The sequence below is a fragment of the Lissotriton vulgaris genome, chromosome 8 (genome assembly GCF_964263255.1).
Source record: "Lissotriton vulgaris chromosome 8, aLisVul1.2, whole genome shotgun sequence".
NCBI classification, from domain to species: domain Eukaryota; kingdom Metazoa; phylum Chordata; class Amphibia; order Caudata; family Salamandridae; genus Lissotriton; species Lissotriton vulgaris.
Window position 1 is genome coordinate 1551851343 of NC_141696.1, and position 19331 is coordinate 1551870673.

General features: G+C 41.9%; 1 protein-coding gene across 2 annotated transcripts in view; it reads right to left on the bottom strand.

Moving 5' to 3' along the window:
- Positions 1 to 714: 714 nt before the first annotated feature.
- LOC147700366 (uncharacterized) overlaps positions 715 to 19331 on the bottom strand; it is a 379926-nt gene continuing 361309 nt past the window's right edge. Inside the window, exon 5 of one of the 2 annotated variants that reach the window (XM_086935723.1) lies at positions 715 to 3954. In XM_086935723.1, the coding sequence (XP_086791849.1) occupies positions 2408 to 3954 (1547 nt within the window). In that variant the 3' untranslated portion in view covers positions 715 to 2407. Of the gene's footprint in view, positions 5543 to 19331 lie in introns of both variants that reach the window. The other variant, XM_086935722.1, reaches the window with a different exon arrangement.

The window sequence follows — 19331 nt, forward strand, 5'->3', positions numbered from 1 at the left end:
TAAAGTGACCACCGTCTCCTGTATCTTTCTTGTATTGCAGATTCTGCATCATTCCGATTGCTCAGTTTTTCTCTACACATTTGGTAAATCATGTAGTAGAATGTCAACTAACCTTGTATGATAGGAGTTATCAATCATTTCTGGGCTTCATTTAGTCTTTCATAACCACATATAACCGTTTTGCCTCTATTTTAATCTGAATGATGTTTCTTCAGTATGTTGTACTTTTTACAATATGTTAAGTGATGCTTAATTGTCTAGTTTCCTTCTGCCTGCTCTGTTGCTTAAATGGTTATTCAGTTATTCTGTGTATTAGTGATTTTTCTTCTTGTAGTGGGCGTCTTCGGTAACAGTTTTCAAATGTACATTGGCAGGCCAATGATATCCACACTTACTCTCATCTCCCCAAGCTGTACAGTATTCTGAACATTTAGGTCACTGTTATTTCCTGTACCTCTGTGTAGTGTAGTCCTAATAGTACCCTGTCATGCAGGACCTATGCTGTGGGTCTGATAGTAGACTAACTCTGTACACCCCACCGCATATATCAGCCTATGGTTTGCCTACTAAAATCTCCAGCAATCAGAGAGATTCATTTTTGGCAACCTCAGAACACAATAACCTCAGACTTGTGGAAACCATATATTACTTTTCACTCAGTCACTCATGCGTGTCTGTTTTGCTCTCAGAGAGACACATAGAAGAAACAGTCAGGACATTTACAATAGGAATTTATTATATCGTTGTTCTTCTGTTAAATATATGTGCTGCTATAACTGTAACACAATAGCGGAAATATAGTATCAGCAGTACAGTGAATAAAAAGGAATGGTACAGCTCTACCATTTTTCAATAGTCATGAACATGTACATGAATATAAAATGCATTTATAAAATACAGTACGTACTCCTACGATGCCTGACTAGATGAACCTAGCATGTGTGTAGGTGCGAAAGAGCTAATAAGCCTAAGAGCCTAATAGTCTAAAGCCTAGAATCTATGAACCAAGAATCCCACTAGGATTTAGTCAAACCTCCATACCTGAAGAGTGAAAGTGTGGGTCTTTGTCCTGGACTTGAGCTGGATACCCCGCAAGGGATAGTCAGACCTCAGTCAGCTGGAGGGATGGCATATCTGAGCCGCAGCGTCTCTGGTCAGTGTGTCGGCCTCGAGGTCTCTGGTCCCTCCTGACTACTGATAGTAAAAGGTGCTGTATTTATACAGTCTATGCATGTGTGTTACCCATTGTTCAGTATAAGGATGACATTGGGGAATAAGCATTTGTACGTAGATAGGAGAGTTGAGGTATGCCCCCTGGAGAGTGTTCTCATAAATTATTCATATGTGCTAAAGATGACGTCTTAGCAAAATCAATTGGGCAGAGTTCACTCTCGTCATGAAACTAGGTGAAAGGTTTAGTCCTTAAAAGGCCTCAGTACTTATAAGGCGTTCAGTCCCTATAAGGCTTTCTGTCCTTATTTGGAGTTATGTCCTTGAAAGGCTCATTCTTATGAAATGAAGGGGAGATGATGTAGGGAAAGAATACGATGTTCTCTAAACCCATGTCAAGGTACCGATATGAAATATAACATCAGTAGACGAAGGATGGCTTCCTGTAGCCATGCATGATTCCTTTATGCCCGATCCTCTATCTGCTCTGTATCAGGCATAAGTTTTCATTGTTAAAATGCAAAATATTTAGAGGGTTTCGTGATTTCCCTGGTGTGGACGATCTGATGTCATGGGAGAGGACTTTTTTACTTGAAAGTCTTGCCACATTCAGAACATGCATACAGTATCACACTAGTGTGAGTTCTCCTTTTTACTATAAGTGATATTTCTGTAATGTATATTCAGAATATTTAAATGATTTAGTCTACAGTGACTGTCATATGATCACACTATTTAGTGAAAGACTTTTTCCAGTTTCAGCCTGATTATGAATTGCTTCTAACTTTCAGACCCATGTACTAACCCCTGTTTACTCATAGGTCGGAATTACGAGTTTAAAGGTATTTAACACATCCAATATTTATCGGACGTGTTGAATAACTCAACCTTTGTTAAATTTTGGCAGGCTAAACCTGAGGACATTTAACCACAGAAAACACACAGTATTTACTGTATCATGCGGATTTTGGGGCGTTAAACATCTAAATCTGTATGTTGTTCCCCATAAACTCATAATAGGAGCTATTTATCGCACCATATAAATACCATACCCCGTGGTATCATTATTTATTAGAGGCGATAACTACTTGTAATCAGGCTCTTAGTACAATAATATGATTTGTTTCCTTTATCTCTTCCCAGATAGTGATATATAATCTTTTTCCAGGAAAGCATTGTCACATTAAGTAAATGTACTTGGTTTCTCTGTTGTAAATAATCTTATTTGTCACTGGATCTACACATGTAGTGAAGGTGTGTGGCTTCTCAGATGACGCAACAGATGACCTTTTTGATTGAAAGGTTTATAACATACAGAGCATATATATGGTTTCTCTCCACTGTGAATCCTCTGATGTATCATCAGATGTCTCTTTCTAATAAAAGCCTTGTCACATTCAGAACATTTATATGGTTTCTCCCCTGTGTGGATTTTCTGATGAACTGAAAGATTACTCTTTTGCCTGAAAGCCTTGTTACATTCGGTACATTTATATGGTGTCTCTCCAGTGTGGATTCTCTGATGAGCGTACAGATCATCATTACGCCTGAAAGTCTTATCACATTCAGAACATTTATAGGGTTTCTCTCCAGTGTGAGTTCTCTGATGTACTGTCAGCCTTTTCTTAACAGCGAATGACTTGTCACATTCAGAACATTTGTAGGGTCTCTCTCCAGTGTGATATCTCTGGTGTACTAATAGTTCAGCCTTCAGAATGAAAGCCTTGCCACATTCAGAGCAATTATATGGTTTCACTCCCTTGTGATTGCTCTGGTGTAATGACAACCCAGATTTTCTTTTGAAAGCCATGTCACAATCAGTACACTTATATGGTTTCTCTCCAGTGTGATCAATCTGATGTTGCATCAGATAATGCTTGGTTTTGAAACCCTTGTCACACTCAGAACATTTGTAGGGAGTCTCACCAGTGTGAAACAAGCGATGTATTTTTAACTGTCCTTTTGTAATGAAAGCCTTCTCACATTCAGAACATCCATAAGGTTTTATCCCAGTGTGATCTCTCTGATGTATTACCAATGATGACTTTAAAGTAAAAGCCTTCTCACATTCAGAGCACTTATATGGTTTCTCACCGGTGTGAGTTTTCTGGTGGCTGGTTAGTCCACCTATTCCAGTAAAAGATTTTTGACATTCGAAACATTTATATGGTTTCTCGCCAGTGTGATTTCTTTGATGTATTATCAGCTGGGCCTTTGTGATGAAAAACTTGTCACACTCAGAACATTTATATGGTTTCTCGCCAGTGTGTGTTCTCTGGTGAAGGGTTAGACTACCTCTAGTGGTAAAAGCTTTTTGACATTCAGAACATTTATATGGTTTCTCGCCAGTGTGATTTCTTTGATGTATTATCAGCGGGGCCTTTGTGACGAAACACTTGTCACACTCAGAACATTTGTAGGAAGTCTCACCAGTGTGAAACAAGTGATGTATTTTTAACTGTCCTTTTGTAATGAAAGCCTTCTCACATTCAGAACATCCATAAGGTTTTATCCCAGTGTGAACTCTCTGATGTATTACCAATGATGACTTTAAAGTAAAAGCCTTCTCACATTCAGAGCACTTATATGGTTTCTCACCGGTGTGAGTTTTCTGGTGGCTGGTTAGTCCACCTATTCCAGTAAAAGATTTTGCACATTTGAAACATTTATATGGTTTCTCGCCAGTGTGTGTTCTCTGGTGAAGGGTTAGACTATTTCTTATGGAGAAAGCTTTTTGACATTCAGAACATTTATATGGTTTCTCGCCAGTGTGTGTTCTTTGATGTTTTATCAGACTGGATTTTTGATGGAACCCCTCATTACATTCAGAACATATATATAGTTTTTCCCTAGTGTGAATTCTCTCATGAAATGTTAAATCACGCTTTTGTGTAAAAGCCTTATTACACTCAGAACATCTATATCGTTCTCCCCCCATGTGAATTCTCTCATGTGATGACGATTTACTCTTTTGCTTGGAAGTCTTGGCACATTCGGAACATTCGGAACATTTATATGGTTTCTTTCCAGTGTGATTTCTGTGATGTAGTACTAGCCCATCTTTTTGACTGAAAACCTTGCATTCAGAGCATTCACATGGTTTCCAACCAGTATGAGTTTGTTGATCTATCAGCAGAATTGGCTTTGTAATGAACATCTGGTCACATTCAGTGCATTTATAAGGCCTTCGTTAAGTGTAGCCTGACTTTTGTCCAATGAGAGCCATTTGTGATATAGCCTTTACCTTTGAGACACAGAATCTTTTTTTTTACAGTATGGTTTTGTTTGCCTACCATCCAATGGCTTTTTTTATTTTGTCTTAATATGCTGAGATCTCCTTAATGTTTTTCCAGATAGGTATTTATATACAAATCTCCGTCACATTTAGTGCATTTGTTTCGCCTCCCCCATTGGACCACATTATGTTTAAATAATTACATAGTTGTAATGAAATCCTAGAGACACTGAGTAAATGAATGTAGATTCTCCTGTATCTGTCCAGGTTAGTACTTTCAAGTTAGTAAAATGTAGCTAACACATATAAATGAAAAATAACCTCTCTACACTCTAAATTCTTGGTACTAATGTTACAACTGCAAAGCTGTGAACTTAAATGAGGTGCACCTTTGTCTTTGCCATGACAAATTAAGTAAATCATTTCTACTGATAGTCCCACTGTGTACAGGTGTTCAGCGAAGGTAACACCTTGTAGGCATTATTTCTGTATTCTAACTCTCTCTTAGTTCCTTTCTTGCTGGTACAAAAGTCAATATTAAGGCATTAGCTGGCACATTTGGTTTGTTAGAAGATCGCCATTTTTCTTCTCATATTCAGTGTTTATTTACATGGCAATGCTCTGGGCTAGCCTCTCACGAGGGGATATTCTGATGGGTTGCTAGAGTTGCCTTTTATGCAGAAGACATCAATAAGTAGATGTGTCCATGGTTGGTGTCCCGTGTAAATGTATACATTTTCTGTTGTTATCCAAGCTACATTTAGCCTGGAAAGATTTATTACATTCTATACATTTGTGTTGTCTTTCTCATTTGTAGGTCACTTGATTGATTACAGTTCCTTGTAATGTTAATATGTAGACATACTCAAGAGATACTCCTTACTCCTTTGTTGTGAGGTACTATGTCCCATTCATCATTCTATTGGGGTCTGCTACCAATTCTGCAAAGAAAAAGGCTGTTTGTCTAAAGAACGCACATTGGTAACAACTGTAGAGCTTCTTTAGTGGAAAATAATCTCCAAAGACTTTTTTGTACTTTTTAGGGGGTTAGTGCCTCAAAGGTTGAATTGCAATTCCTGGTGTCCATGATATTCCTCCGACTGTTGCTTTTTTTCTGGATTTCTTTCACTAAAAGGACTGAAAAATATCTAAGCATTAGCATTTCATAAGCCAAAAAAAACAAATATCAGAATTAAAAAAATCCATTTGTTTTCTTATATGGAAATGAAGTAACAAAAGCTGGGTACGCAATTGTACATTAGCATAGGAGTGGTATAAACATAATCTAATGACCATGGTATTTTATTCATGTATGAACCAAAATGTACTTGCAATCTAGTAACGAGATCCAGAGCACATTGTTAGTCATCCACTAACAATGTTCACAACACAAATTATAATGGACACTGAGAAATCTGCAATCCAAAGACCAAACGCATAGCAACAAACATAGGAAAAAGTGTCAAACATACTCTGCTGACAACATGGATTAAAACAAAAACCTGGAAGTGTAATCCAATTATCAGCATGTATTGGGCTAAATAAGAAAGCTTCTAAGACATTTATTTACTTATTTCAGTTATTTGAGGAGCACAGCAATATCAATTACAGTTTTCTAGTGCTAAAGGAGAGGAAGCTGCAGCCAGAGGTCAAGGTTTTATTGAACAAATAGCCACATTTTCAAAAGCTTTGTACAAACAAGGTTATAAGTAGAATTGGACAGAACTTGCGGAGCTCTAATCTGCAATTGCGTACTGTTGCACTGCAATAAGTATGTGGGCAGCAATGTAGTGCATGTGCACCATCAAGTACTCGGCTTGCACTATGTGAATGAAAGTAGTGTACATGAATGGCACAAGAGTCACGTGCACTATCAAGTACTTGCTTGTACTGGACTGAACAAATGCCTGGCACCAGTGCACGAGCAGCATCGGGTACTTCGATGGCACCAAACACACACCTGACACCGGTGCATGTGCAGCATCGACTACTTGGAGGCACCAAGCATGTCTGGCAAGAGTGCTCGCATAGCATAGTTCAGCTCCTTCCCAGTCCCAGTAGTTTTTGACCGGTGAGTGTAGTAGTATGTATGAGCCGTTGGTTTTTCTTTCTTACTGCGTGACCTCCGAGTACAGTGATGCCCAGCAAGCTACCCTGCACCCAGAGCAGAGTGAATCAGAGTAGGGGATGGGTGTCGGCCAGTACTGTGTTCCTCCTTCGCAGTTCACATGGTGCGGGCTACGGAGTGACTCCTATACTCCGGCGGTGCTTCCTCCAGGCAGCGCCCACAAGTAGGAGCAGGAAGTGAGCAGGGTACGGGGTAAAGTGGAAGCCAAATGCAGTCCGGAGGCATAGCCAGAATGTCTCAATGCTGACCATAGGCCAGCCAACCCTTTTGTCTCCCCGAAAGGGACACAGTATCCTTCATTCTTGTGAGCGGGCGCTGGTAATCTCTGACACGCAAGTGGTTGGTGGAGTTTTGCCGAACTCCGTGCTCCAAGCAGAGAGGGCAAAACTTTGCAAACTCCACCGGGGGAGCAGAGTGCATGCCCAACCCTACTAAAGACGCAGTTTAAAACTCCAACAATGATACATGGGATAGAATTAACAGAGAAAGGATATGCCAAAAACAAAGATACCTTCTAATTCATTGATCAGAGCTTTAATTAACACAGAAGCTAAGGGCCAGATTTAGTGTTTGACAGAGGGACTACCATCCACCAAATTTAGAGCTCACTGCAGGCCATGCAGTTGCTGTCAAGGTACTAAAGGTTTGGTGGACAGCCGCTGTTGGTTTTGATAGTCATTCACCAAAATTTACAACAGTTTTTGCTTTTCAAAAAGTGTGAGTTTGATTTTGGAAACAAAGAACTATACACAGCGACATCCAGGGAGTGTCCCTATGTGTTTTTTTCGTCATCCTACTGCCAGGTCGTACTGCCAGGTAACAGAGAGAAAACAAGACATCACGCTATTTACCCAAAATAAGGTGGGAAGTGCTATGCCTTTCATCAGACAGCCCCTACTCTTTTGGGCTGCCTGAGGGCACCTTCCGACAACAGAGCCAAAGGGGGCTTTGTTCACGGAAAGATGTTGAAAGATGTCACTTCTTCTGATTCTAAATAGGGTGGGAGGTGTGTTGGTTTGTGCGTTAGCCACCACTTTTGTGACTAAATACCCTCTTCTCCACCAACTCTAAATCGGGCCCTAAGATACCCGTGATCAAATGTGCACAGTACTGAATTACAGAGAAACCAATATATCTGCAATGGAATCACTGTTTCAATGGAAATTACTCTTAACCTGAGAATTTCATGACTTAGTGGCTTGCCTGCCCTTTTATGCCCCTGGTCACTGCCTGAAATGCTGCCTCCTTCCTATGAGGTGAGTTGGCTTTTCCTACTTACTCCTCTGAGCAACTACATTCATTTGTAAGCACTGTCCCTGTCCATTCTCATTTTCAGGTGACTCGGTCCCATTTCCATTCTCCACCATCTGATCAGCATCATATTATTACAAAATTGAACACCAATAAACTATCTGCAAAACAGAGAATGACGTCAAACAATGATGAGAAGTCCATGACCCCAGATCTTCTTGTATTTCTTTTTTCAGAGTCTCCACTATAAACTGCCTGCTCTGTGGGCCCACAATAGTCCATGCTGCTCTGCCATTCACCCACAGAGGGAGGTTCAGCCTGACATCTGTGGCACGCAATATCATGCTTGGCTATCCGGAATCCCAGCCCTACATGCAATCTTTGCGCCTTGGAAGAGAACCAGGCGCCCTTATGCCCAGGGCGGCAACTTTAGGTTCAAGGTTACTTGGCTTGTGTGCGATTCAGGCCTAGGTATACATGGAGATGATATGATAAAATGTAGCTGGGACGGGGGGAGATTCTGGGCTACTGCTGCTGCTCATCCTTCACACCTGACAGGGACTGTAGGACATTGTGTGCAGGTAACTGCACTGTATTACTCTTCGATTTGAGCAAAATGGCCTGGGATCATCTTGCCACCTTTGCTTCCTGATAATACGTTATCCATCTCACCTAGGTTTCGCTCCCAAACTGCCCTAGTCTTACCCATGTGTTAAGTTAAGGAGTAAGAACCTATAAGTCTAGAAATGTCCTCGCATCCCAGGGGTTTAAGCACTAATTTGGCCTCCAGACAGTTAAACTCAAGACATTCTTCAAAGCCTCGTTATGTTCAGAGTGTGCATGGTGTAGCTGGAGGTATCTGAAAATCTGGGGTCAGTTTAGGCTGTACGTCTGTGCAAATAGCTCAACAGATTTTATATGGTCATTTAATCACACCTCACTAGTGAAATATCTCAATGAGATCCCAGGATTTAAAGCCTACCAGTCTTGTGACCTGACAAAACTGAGTCACATACCACAGAAAAATAAAATTTGACGCTTTGGCCAGCCATTAATTGTGCTTCAGTCCCATGAGGCACAGGGTGAGACTGATTTGCATATGGCTATGTCTGAACTGGAGTGGTTGAGTGAGCTAAAGAATGATGATGGATTAAACCCAAAACAGTTGACTGGGGGTGACTGTTTGATTTGCTCAAGCGCTCCGTCCATCATCCCCTTTGGTGTTGCCTCAAGCCAGCATAGCAAGGGAACTTGAGTTATTTGAGGGAGAGAATGGGGGCAGGGTAGCTCTATAGTAAGTGTAAGGTACCATGCTGTTCTGAGGTGTTCAGTTCAAACTGCAACGCCGGGCCTTTGCTATCCTTGAACAACCGGTCTCCTATTGTGATCCTCGTCACTGCCCCATAAACATATATCCTAATCCTTTAAAGACTTAAGTCATGGACCTCCCAGGCCCTTCAAATAGTACAGTGCACTTGTAGTTTACTACCCCAAATTGACCTGGTGACTATGGCCGGCAAGTAGCAAAAAAAGACTGACTGGAAGATGCAGGGATAATTCTGCAGGATGGACCGAAAACTAATATAAAGCCATCCGTCTCCCCATAGAGATGGGTAAGGAGGACCATATGGCCATATTCCCACAAGAACCTTGCAGCACAGAGCCATGATTAAGGTCCCAGGCCCTTTGCTGGTCCAGGGTGACTGCTGTACTCATGTATTGAAACTGATCCTCTGATACTCAGTTGGGACAAGTGTTTCCATCTATGGAAATAGCAAATAAACTCAGAGCCATGGCAGAGTCTGCAAAGTGGTCAGTCCCACTGAGACAATCCAAGTCCACGAAGCAGACTACATGGCATCCTTGGACCTTCATCAGGACGCATATATGCCACCTTTCAACTGTCTTTGTGAGTAATTTGCTGCACTTCATTATCCTAATTACTTCAACGAGCCTCCACAGAAAGAACCTAAAAACCCTTGAATACATGTGCCTCTTGATTTGTTTTGATAACTGCTTATTTCCCTAACGCGTGGCTCCTCTTCCTCCGGTGCTTCCCTTCCTGCATCTGTAAGAAGCTGTAGAAGGTGACTAGTGGTTATCCCATGCTCTGCACGCAGACTGCAGATTTCTTTCCTCACACGATTAAGGTAACAGATTTAACCTCAGAATATATTACAAGTATTCCGGCAGTGTTTAGCCTTGCCTGGAGAGGAACATATATGGAAAGGAAGTCCATTCCATGCCCTGGTCGTGCAGGTAACAAAACTTCTTCCACCCCAGTTAGCTCTTCTGAATTGGGGCACTACCATCATCTTTGTTCATAGGGAACGGAGAGTTCCAGTAGGGATATACCATCTAAAACACTGCCTGAGATCGCATGGTCCGCAATCATGAAGAGCCTTGGAGGCAGAACAAAGGGCTGTGAATCTAACAGTATGCCTGATTGGCAGCCAGTGGTGCTTTCTGATTTCATTTTGTACGGTCTTAAACTTAGGTATGACTTTTAGCAGCCTAGCTGCCACATTTTGCAATAATTGCAATTTATTCAAATTTTGCTGCCACATGTTCATATAATTGTAAAAACCACAGATGATGGACAGAATGTAGAACAATGTCATACATTCACCCCAGTACAGAGATCTGGGCCTAAATCCATTGTTTTTTGCACTCCACACCACCCCAGTTCAGACATGGCCATATGCAATTCAGTCTGACCCTGTGCCTCATGGGAACAGTCCAGCCCGAACTGCCAAGCCATGCCTTCCCTGGACCGGAAACAAGATTGAGGTGGTGTGGAGTGCAAAAAAAACGATGGATCTAGGCCCAGATCTCTGTACAGGGGTGAATGTATGGCATTGTTCTGGATTCTGTCCATCAACTGTGGTTTTTGCACATGTTCATATAAGCCATTGCAGTTATCAAGTTTTGACAGGATGAGGGAGGTTATTACTATTTTTTGACAGTCATGAGGCAGTAGATGGAATATCTTTTTAATCATCCTTAGAATCAGAAAGGTGGAAGAAGTCACAGCATTCACTTGATCCCCAAAGATGAGATTACTATGGATTACTACTTCTTTGTTTTTTGCTTTCTTAACTAGAGTTGGAAGAGTACCTAATTCATCTGGCCACCATCTAGGTGACCAAATGTTGGCGTTTGTTCCCAAAATAACCACTTTGCTTTTACCCAAATTCAACTTTAGACAGTTTTCACTCATCCAAGTTTTTACTGACTGCATACATTCATGGAATTTGCCTCCTGTATCCGTTTCCTGGTTTAGCAGCAGTGACATCACTATTTCTGTGTCATCTGTACAAGATATTAATTGAAATCCATATGATCTAATCAATTGCGCCAGAGATGACAAATACACATTAAATATAGTAGGGCTAGGCATCTAAGGGCCAGATGTAGGAGACCAAATACCGGTCGGTAACGGCCGATTTTGGCCGTTACCAACCGGTATTTGGTGTTAGACATGTAGGGGGCTTGAGATTTACAGAATCTGTAAATTTGCCGATTCGGTAAATCCAGATGTAGGTGGCACAGTAAACAGTGCCACAGGCCCTTAAGAATTCGTTATTTACCACCCAATACTATTGGGTGGTAAATAACGAATTCCTGTGTTCATGCACATCTGTGCATGTACACCTGTGCCATACATGCCCTTAGGGCATGTATATGTGCCACATGGCACACAAGGCAGAACCAGGGGTGCTACAGGGTGTCAAAGTGACACCCTGTTCCCCTTGGCAATTCGGTATTTTTACCGATTCGGTAATTACCGAATCAGAATTTGCCATTGATAATGGCAAATACCAATTCGGTAATTACCGAATTGGTAAATACCAAATCCTTTTTTTTTTTTTTTTTAAGTTTTTATTGTAAACAAGCTGACAAGAGAAAAATACATATATATATCCAGGACATTGAAAGCATGAGAGAAAATAATTAAATTATACAGCAGATAAATAAGTAATTAAGGAACACAAAGAGTATCATTAAAGACAGCAGAAGATCATATACATACAAATTTATGGAGCATCAGGAAGAAGCAATTAATACATTTCATAATGAGTCAAAAAAATAGAGTTTGACGAAATCATATCATGTTAAGCAGCGAGTTCCCCAATTTCTTTCGAATTTAACCAGTGAGCGGCCACCCCTTATGTTTGCTAGGGCAAGTTCCATGGAGTATATTTCCATTACTAAAGCCCACCAATCCCAAACGGTAGGTGGATCCGTGGCAATCCAGGCTCTTGCAATAGTTAATTTAGCACAGGAAATTAGTATGGTAGCCAAGGAAGATTGTGAGATTGGGGAAAGATGGCAATCTAGCAAAATTAAGGGAGCGGTAAAAGTGGGCAGCGCAATCTTCTTAATTCTACAAATATCTTGAACCTCCTCCCAAAAGGTCTTAAGCTTGGGGCAGGAAAATAACTTTGGAACTAAATTTAGCAGCTACCTCAGAGCATTTAGGGCATTTTGTACGATCTGTAAAATCAGGATTAGGGGACCACCTAGAGATTCTTGCAGGAGTGTAATAGAGCATACAGGTTGTTCTAAACTGCTGTAGCCTAAGACTAGAAGATCTAACTAACTTGTTAATATTAGACAAAGAGTTCTCTATTTGTTTTAGAGTAACATTTGAGCCAAGTTGGGCCCCCCATTTTTCCGTTAGTTTAGACAGGTCATTTGTTTTATATTTTAATAGTAGTTTATAGGCCCCACTAATAACTGATTTGTTTTTTTTGGAATATAAACATGTCCAAATGTCACAATCTGTAATACTTCGAATCTTTTTTTTGTTAATTAGAAAATCATGAATCTGTAGATATTTATATCTAGCATTTTCCGGTAGATCATATATAAATTTCAGCAGATTAAAGTCAGCAAATCCCTGTGGGCCATATAAATCGGCCAAAGTATTAATTCCCTTCTCAGCCCATATGTTATTAATATTGTCAGAAAATACTCTTGGGAGACCAGGATTGCCCCATAATGGTAGCTTTGGGTGAAAAAATGAAGTCCTGCAATATGTCAATACGTTCTTCCATATCTTTATTGAATCCCTGGCCATCTTAAACCTTACCCTCTTGAAATAATTGGGATCGTTTGCTCTAAACAAAAACATGTTTGATTCTTGCTTCAACATGAGATGATGAGAAAATATGGTTCCTTCCTTATGAAGTAAAGAGCGTAATCGTAAAAAAAACGAAGACCAAAAATACTACTTAAAATCTGGAAAATTAAGCCCTCCCTCGTTCGTAGTATTTTTCAGGTATTTCAACGATCTTCTTGCTTTTTTATAGCCCCAGATAAAGCTATTTAAAACGCCATCCAGTTGTTGAAAAAAACGGTTATTCAATGCCAGCGGGATAAATCGGAATAGATATAAGAACTTAGGTAATACCTTCATCTTAATAAGATTAATTCTGCCGATGATATTCAGAGGTAGCCTATGCCATTTCTTTAAGAGTAGAGTCGTGGATTTGATTAGCTCATTATAATTGATGTGGTTTATTTCTTGTATTTTGGCTGTAATATTGACACCAAGATAAGTAGCTACCTTGCAAATCTCTGGAATGGCCGTAGAAGGGGAATAGTTGGCAAAAACTTGCGTCTTCTGTATATTGAGCCTGTAACCAGACACTTTCCCAAATTTAATAGCCTCTAGTTTAATTCCTTTTAGGGCCTCATTTATATCATGTGTATAAACGGCAATATCATCTGCATAAGCGGTCAATTTGAGCTCTTGAGAACCAGAGCTAAATATGACAATCAAGTTTTGGGAGTTAAGAGCCATTAAAAAAGGTTCCAAAGAAAGAGCAAATAAAAGGGGTGAGAGAGGGCTGCCCTGGCGCGTGCCACGCAAAATTGGAAAATCCGAGGAGGTTAGACCGTTATAGCTAGTGCAGGCAATGGGATTATCGTATAAAGCCTGCATGCCCCTCAAAAACTTTCCCCTAAACCCTATTTTGGACAGCGTGCTCCAGAGATAGTTCCACCCCACTCGATTAAATGCTTTTTCTGCATCTAATAAGATCATGCCTAGTGGGGTGGATTCTATCTCTGCAACATCAAAGGCCGTAATAGCCGTATTTACATGTGAGGTGGTGTCTCTCCCAGAAATAAATCTGTGTTGTTGTATGTTAACAAGTTGAGGCATGATAGGTACCAGTCTGATTGCAAGAATTTTGGCAAATAATTTAGCATCTGTGTTTATCAGTGAAATTGGCCGATATGACCCTCTCTCTTCCTTTGGTTTATCTTTTTTTAGAAAAAATATTATTTTTGCCCTATTCCATGACTTAGGTGCTTTTCCATTCGTCCCTACTGACTGCATAACTTCTAATAATAGCAGGTCTAGTTCGGGTAAGCAGGCCTTGTATAGTTCTAGTGGGATGGTATCTTCCCCTGCTGCTTTATCCACGGGCAAGGAGTTAATAGCCTGGTGTAGCTCTATCATAGTTAGACCGTCAGACAGAGAGCTCAAGTCTAACCTATCAGCAGAGCACGGTGCATATTCATCAATATAATCCCGTATAAGATCAGAATCTGGCTGATTCTCTGGGGTATATAGGGTTTTATAGAAGCTAGCAAATTGCTCTAGCACTTCCTGTGGTTTATTATATATGTTGTTGTCAGACCCCCGGATGTTAGAAATTAAGGAGCCTGCTCTGGATTCAGCCACTTTATAGGCCAAAATACAGCCAATTTCCCCCCCCCCCCTCGTATTGCGCTATTTTATATTTGTGGATGTTGGCACTGTGTTTCTGATAAAAACTTTTCTTTGCATCATTTTTTTAATGCACTAAGTTTAAGATTAATATCCGTAGCAGTTGGTAGGTTATGTCGAAGTGCTAGAGCCAATTGCTCTTCTTGATTAGTTATTTGTGATATTACCAAAGCTCGGCACTGCTTAAGTTCAGCATTTTGTCTAAACACATAAGCCTGTGTAAAGCCCCTTATACTTGCCTTGCAGGCATCCCATACTACATAGCACGAGGCCGAGTTCTTATTGATGCTGATAAACTCGACAAGATGAGCTTTCAGCTGTGAGATATAGGATAGATCTGAGATAAGATATCTGGGAAAGGAGAACATTCTAGAAGGGGTTGTGCTATGTGGTATAGAGTATGATATAATTATGGCATTATGATCGGAAGAAATACGAGGGCAGAGGGTCATAGAGCAAGTCTTTAATAGATTGTCGCTGACTAGAGCCATATCTAATCTGGAGCATAGTTTGTGAGGTGCCGAATAATAAGTATACCCAGGTCGTTTTGGGTGTAGTTGTCGCCAGGCATCTTTAATGTTATGTAAACGACAAATATCTAATATGGCTGTCCTAGTCTTATGCATCCGTTGATGGCTATTTGGTCTAGTTGTGTCCAATTTATAATCCATGATGTAATTGAAATCACCCATAATTATAATTTCCCCCGCCCAGTCCAGAAGTTTAATGTTCAATTGATCGAAAAGCATTGGTTCATCTATATTTGATCCATACACCGCACATAATACAAATATATTGTTTTCATACTTAAACTGAACTATTGCCCATCTGCCATCCTTATCATAAGCTGTCTGCATCGCTTCAGTCCTAACTCGCCGGTCCTTAAGTATAGCAACCCCTCTTACAGATGTCCCGGCAGAAGAGCAGACCATAATTTCGTATCCTAATTGATTCAGTAATTTCCTATCTTTCCAAATGAGATGTGTTTCTGATAGTAAACAAAAATACGGCCTATATAATTTTAGCTCTTCAGAAACCAAAGATCTTTTGCCTTTACTATTCAAGCCCGCTATATTCCAAGCTAAACATTTTATTTCATGCATTTAAAAAATGGCGAAAACATCGGTCCCAACTCCCAATTAGCAATTAACCGTTGATAATTATGTATACAAAAGAGCAAAAGAAGTAGCAAAAACATCGTAGATTCTCGATTTCTCAAACAATTAATACCACATCTGATGTACTTCACATTCAGTACCATAATGTCCATGTCTAGTCCATCTTCAAACAAATCCTTGTCAGCCTGTAAACTTGTTTTAGCTGTTTTCCCCTCGCCCACCACCCACCCACCACGACCTGCGGAGAAGGTCCCCCCTCCCTTGCCCCCCCTGGTACCTACCCCAACCGGGGAAGAACCACCCTTCAGCTTCAGCTGCCGTTGGAGAGGCAGCTCGTGTAGAGGATCGTCCCTACGGGCCCTGCCCCCCCTTCCCTCTCGTGAGCCATAATAGACCTACACAAAAGCAGCACAAAGGAAAGTAGACTGATCGTCGACAAATTAGAATTGACCCTCCAGACATTAAATCTTTAGCTTCCCAGTCGCCTCATCTGTTTATCGACCCCCTAAAACAAGAAAAAAGGAAAAAAGGAAAAGGAAAGAGAACCAGGAAAAAGCAGGAAGAGTAGAGAGAGAGAAAAAAAAAGGGGGAAGGGAAAGGAAAAGTCCCTACATGGCTCTTCTATAAATCTGTCTCTAATTTTTATCAGAGTTAATGTTGGCTAAAAAAGCTTCAGCCTCCTTAGTATCGTTGAGAAAATATGTACGCCCATTCTTGATGACTTTAAGACGCGCAGGTTCTTGTAGAAATATCTGGGCGCCACAAGCTTTAATGGGATCAATCACTTTGCGGAGATGCCATCGCTTGTCCATGGTTTCCTTACTTAAGTCTGAGCGAGTGAAAAGCGACATCTCCCCGACCAAAATTGGAGAGTTAGGACGTGCTCTCTGCCAAACTGCCTGGCGCAAAAGAAAATTCCCAAAATAGATTAGAAATGGACGGGGGAACTGTGAATTTTTGTTTCTCTGAAATAATGGCAGACGGTGAGCCCGTTGGATCTGTGAATCCCAGTCCCAGTCGGCCAGATCGGGAAAAGCCTTCTGGAGTATACCAACAACATAAGCCCTCGGGTCTGAACCCTCCGATTTTTTCGGGATCCCAAATAATCTCAGGTTAGAACGTCTTTGTCTGTTCTCCAAATCTTCAACTTTCCTTTGAAGTCCAGAAATCTGATCATCGTGTTTCTCGGATGCCGCGGCCACCTTAGTGGTGGTCTCTTCCACCTCCACCACCCGTTGCTGCAGCTCAATTGTTTCTTGTGAGATACCACCGATTTTAGCCATGAGTTCAAAAAGAGAGGACTGCATCTTATTATTGTCTTCCCTCAGTTGGAGGTAATATTCTTGTGCCTCGGCCCGTTGATTACTTAATATTTGTAATATTTCATCCAAAGGTGATTGATTGGCCATTGCAGGTCCCGAGGCTGGTCCTGGCGGCGCTTCTAAATGGGAGCCCTCAGGAACCGTTTTGGATGGTAGTACCGTTCTGGGTTCGGTGGGTGGCATCTGATGCTTGCTGACGGTGGCCGATGTGTCTGCATTGACCGGGCCCCCTGCCGATGTTGGTAATGCCATAGATGATCTGGAAGTAATAAGGTCCCCTGATCCCATTACAGTTAGTTCCGCCGCCTGTTCCGCCGGCTGTGGACTAATAGTGTTAAATGAGATACTTGTGGGGGTTGTTTCGGTTGAGGAGGATCCTGTAGCCATAGGGTCCGGGGGACTCGCCCCCAAGAGTCTTAACATCATGGTTTTAACTAAACCCTTTGCTTCTATTCATTTTCTCAGTGGGCTCTTAACCTGTAGGGATTTTCTTTGCGTTTGCCTCTTGTTGCTTTTGAGTCTTGTTGGAGTTCTGCAAACCTTACCCCCCCCCCTTTTAGCTTTTTGCTTATTTTTTGCCTTGCAGACCCCCCCCCCCCCCCACCGGAGGGTTAGATCTATTATCGCTAGGGTCCTCGTCGGATTCCGCCTCGTAGTCTTCATAAGAGTCCAAATCGATATCCGTATCGATATCAACTATTCCATCTGTTCCCCCATATGGGCTTCGGTCCCTAGTTGTTTTACAGGAGGGGTGACCTCCTTGATTTTGGCCGAGATGGCCTCATCCGTCTTATTCAGGGGTAGGGGGACAGTTCTTATGTCTACGTTCTGTGCTGTGAGTGAATTAATGTCCCCCTCATTCCCCTTACATGGGGCTTGGCCCGAGTGATCTAACGTCGACACCGGGGTCAACAGCCCTCGACGTACTTCCACTTGTGCTGTCGCGGTGTCGTGGACTTTAGATGTAGAGATGGACCCTTCCTGAATAGGACTTGGGAGTAAGATAGATAGAGTAGATTTTTGAAACTCACTCGTAGAGGTAGTTACTGCGGTGCCCAAGCCACCTTCACTTTCTTCAGCCAGGAGCCCTGTTTTAACTGCCTGCTTAGCCCCAACCTTAATTGATTTAGAAAGTGAGTTTTTAATGTCTTTGCCCATTATTGAGGGTTTCTGTACCTGCTTGCCTTTGCCCTGCGCCTGGTCTCCAACTTGATTCTGTTTTCTGATAGTTGAGGTTGGTTGTGCTGGTAGCTGCTCCGTGTCTCTTGCACCGTCGCTCTCTCTGCCGTTATCGCCATGAGCAGCTCCCACCTCCTCAGCATCGTGGTTTTCTATAGCCGGCTCCTCGGTAATTGGTATTGGTAGACTTGCTACAGGAGCTACCGCCGGGAGAGTCGAAGTAGCTTGCTTGTTGCTCCTGGTTTTTCGAGGGAGATACGGACCCTGGGTGACATCTTGCTTCGCCACCGCCAGCCGCCGATTGTAGCAGCACTGAGGCTCAGACCAATCCAGTTGAGGCCCGAGCCGCTGATCCAAACACGGAGCACACGTCGGAGGAGACTTGCCGGGTCTGAAAGGCTAAGCATCGGCGTCCTGCCGTGCAGCTCCACCGCTGCATGTCTAGAGTCCTGTTTGCTCTCAGTTCTCAAAGGCGGAGCCTCCTAGGGTAGGTGAATGAAGAGGATATCGACGCTTCTGTTCCAATATAAGCTGTTACCACCACTGTGAGTAAACCGATATTGAAGTTTTCCCAATCGGTTTCAGCGGCGCTTCATTGTTTCTCCAACGTGCGATAAGTTCACCGCATCTCTAATCGCAAGGTCACTGCTCACGGAAGAAAGGAAAGGAGAGGGTCAGAGCCTCTCGGACGAGCCGCTAGCACGGGTCCTCACTCCGCCATCTTGGATCCCGTCCCAGTATCCGTTCATCTATCCACTGACCTTCCTACCGATTCTGTATTTGATAACGAATGATTACCTACATTAGATTTACCGATTCATGAATACCGAATCAGTAAAATTCGGTATTTATGAATCAGTAAATCTAATTTACCTACATCTCACTCCAAGTGACTAAGGCCACCGCTTGCTTCCTTTCCATGAGAAAGGAGTGTAGAAGTTTCCAGGCCCTGCCCTGAATACCACTAGCATTAAATTGATCCATTATCAAGTCACGGTGGACCCTTTGAAGGCCGCTGAGAGAGCTAGCATTATTAAAGCAGCGTTGTCCCCGACATCCAAAGCCTCTCATGATTTCTTCAACAGACTTGATAAGGGTTGTTCTGTGTTATGGCCTCCTCTGAAGCCATAATGCGTTGGATCTAATGAGTTGTTATCCTGTGAATTCATAGCCTTTTCTACCAGTA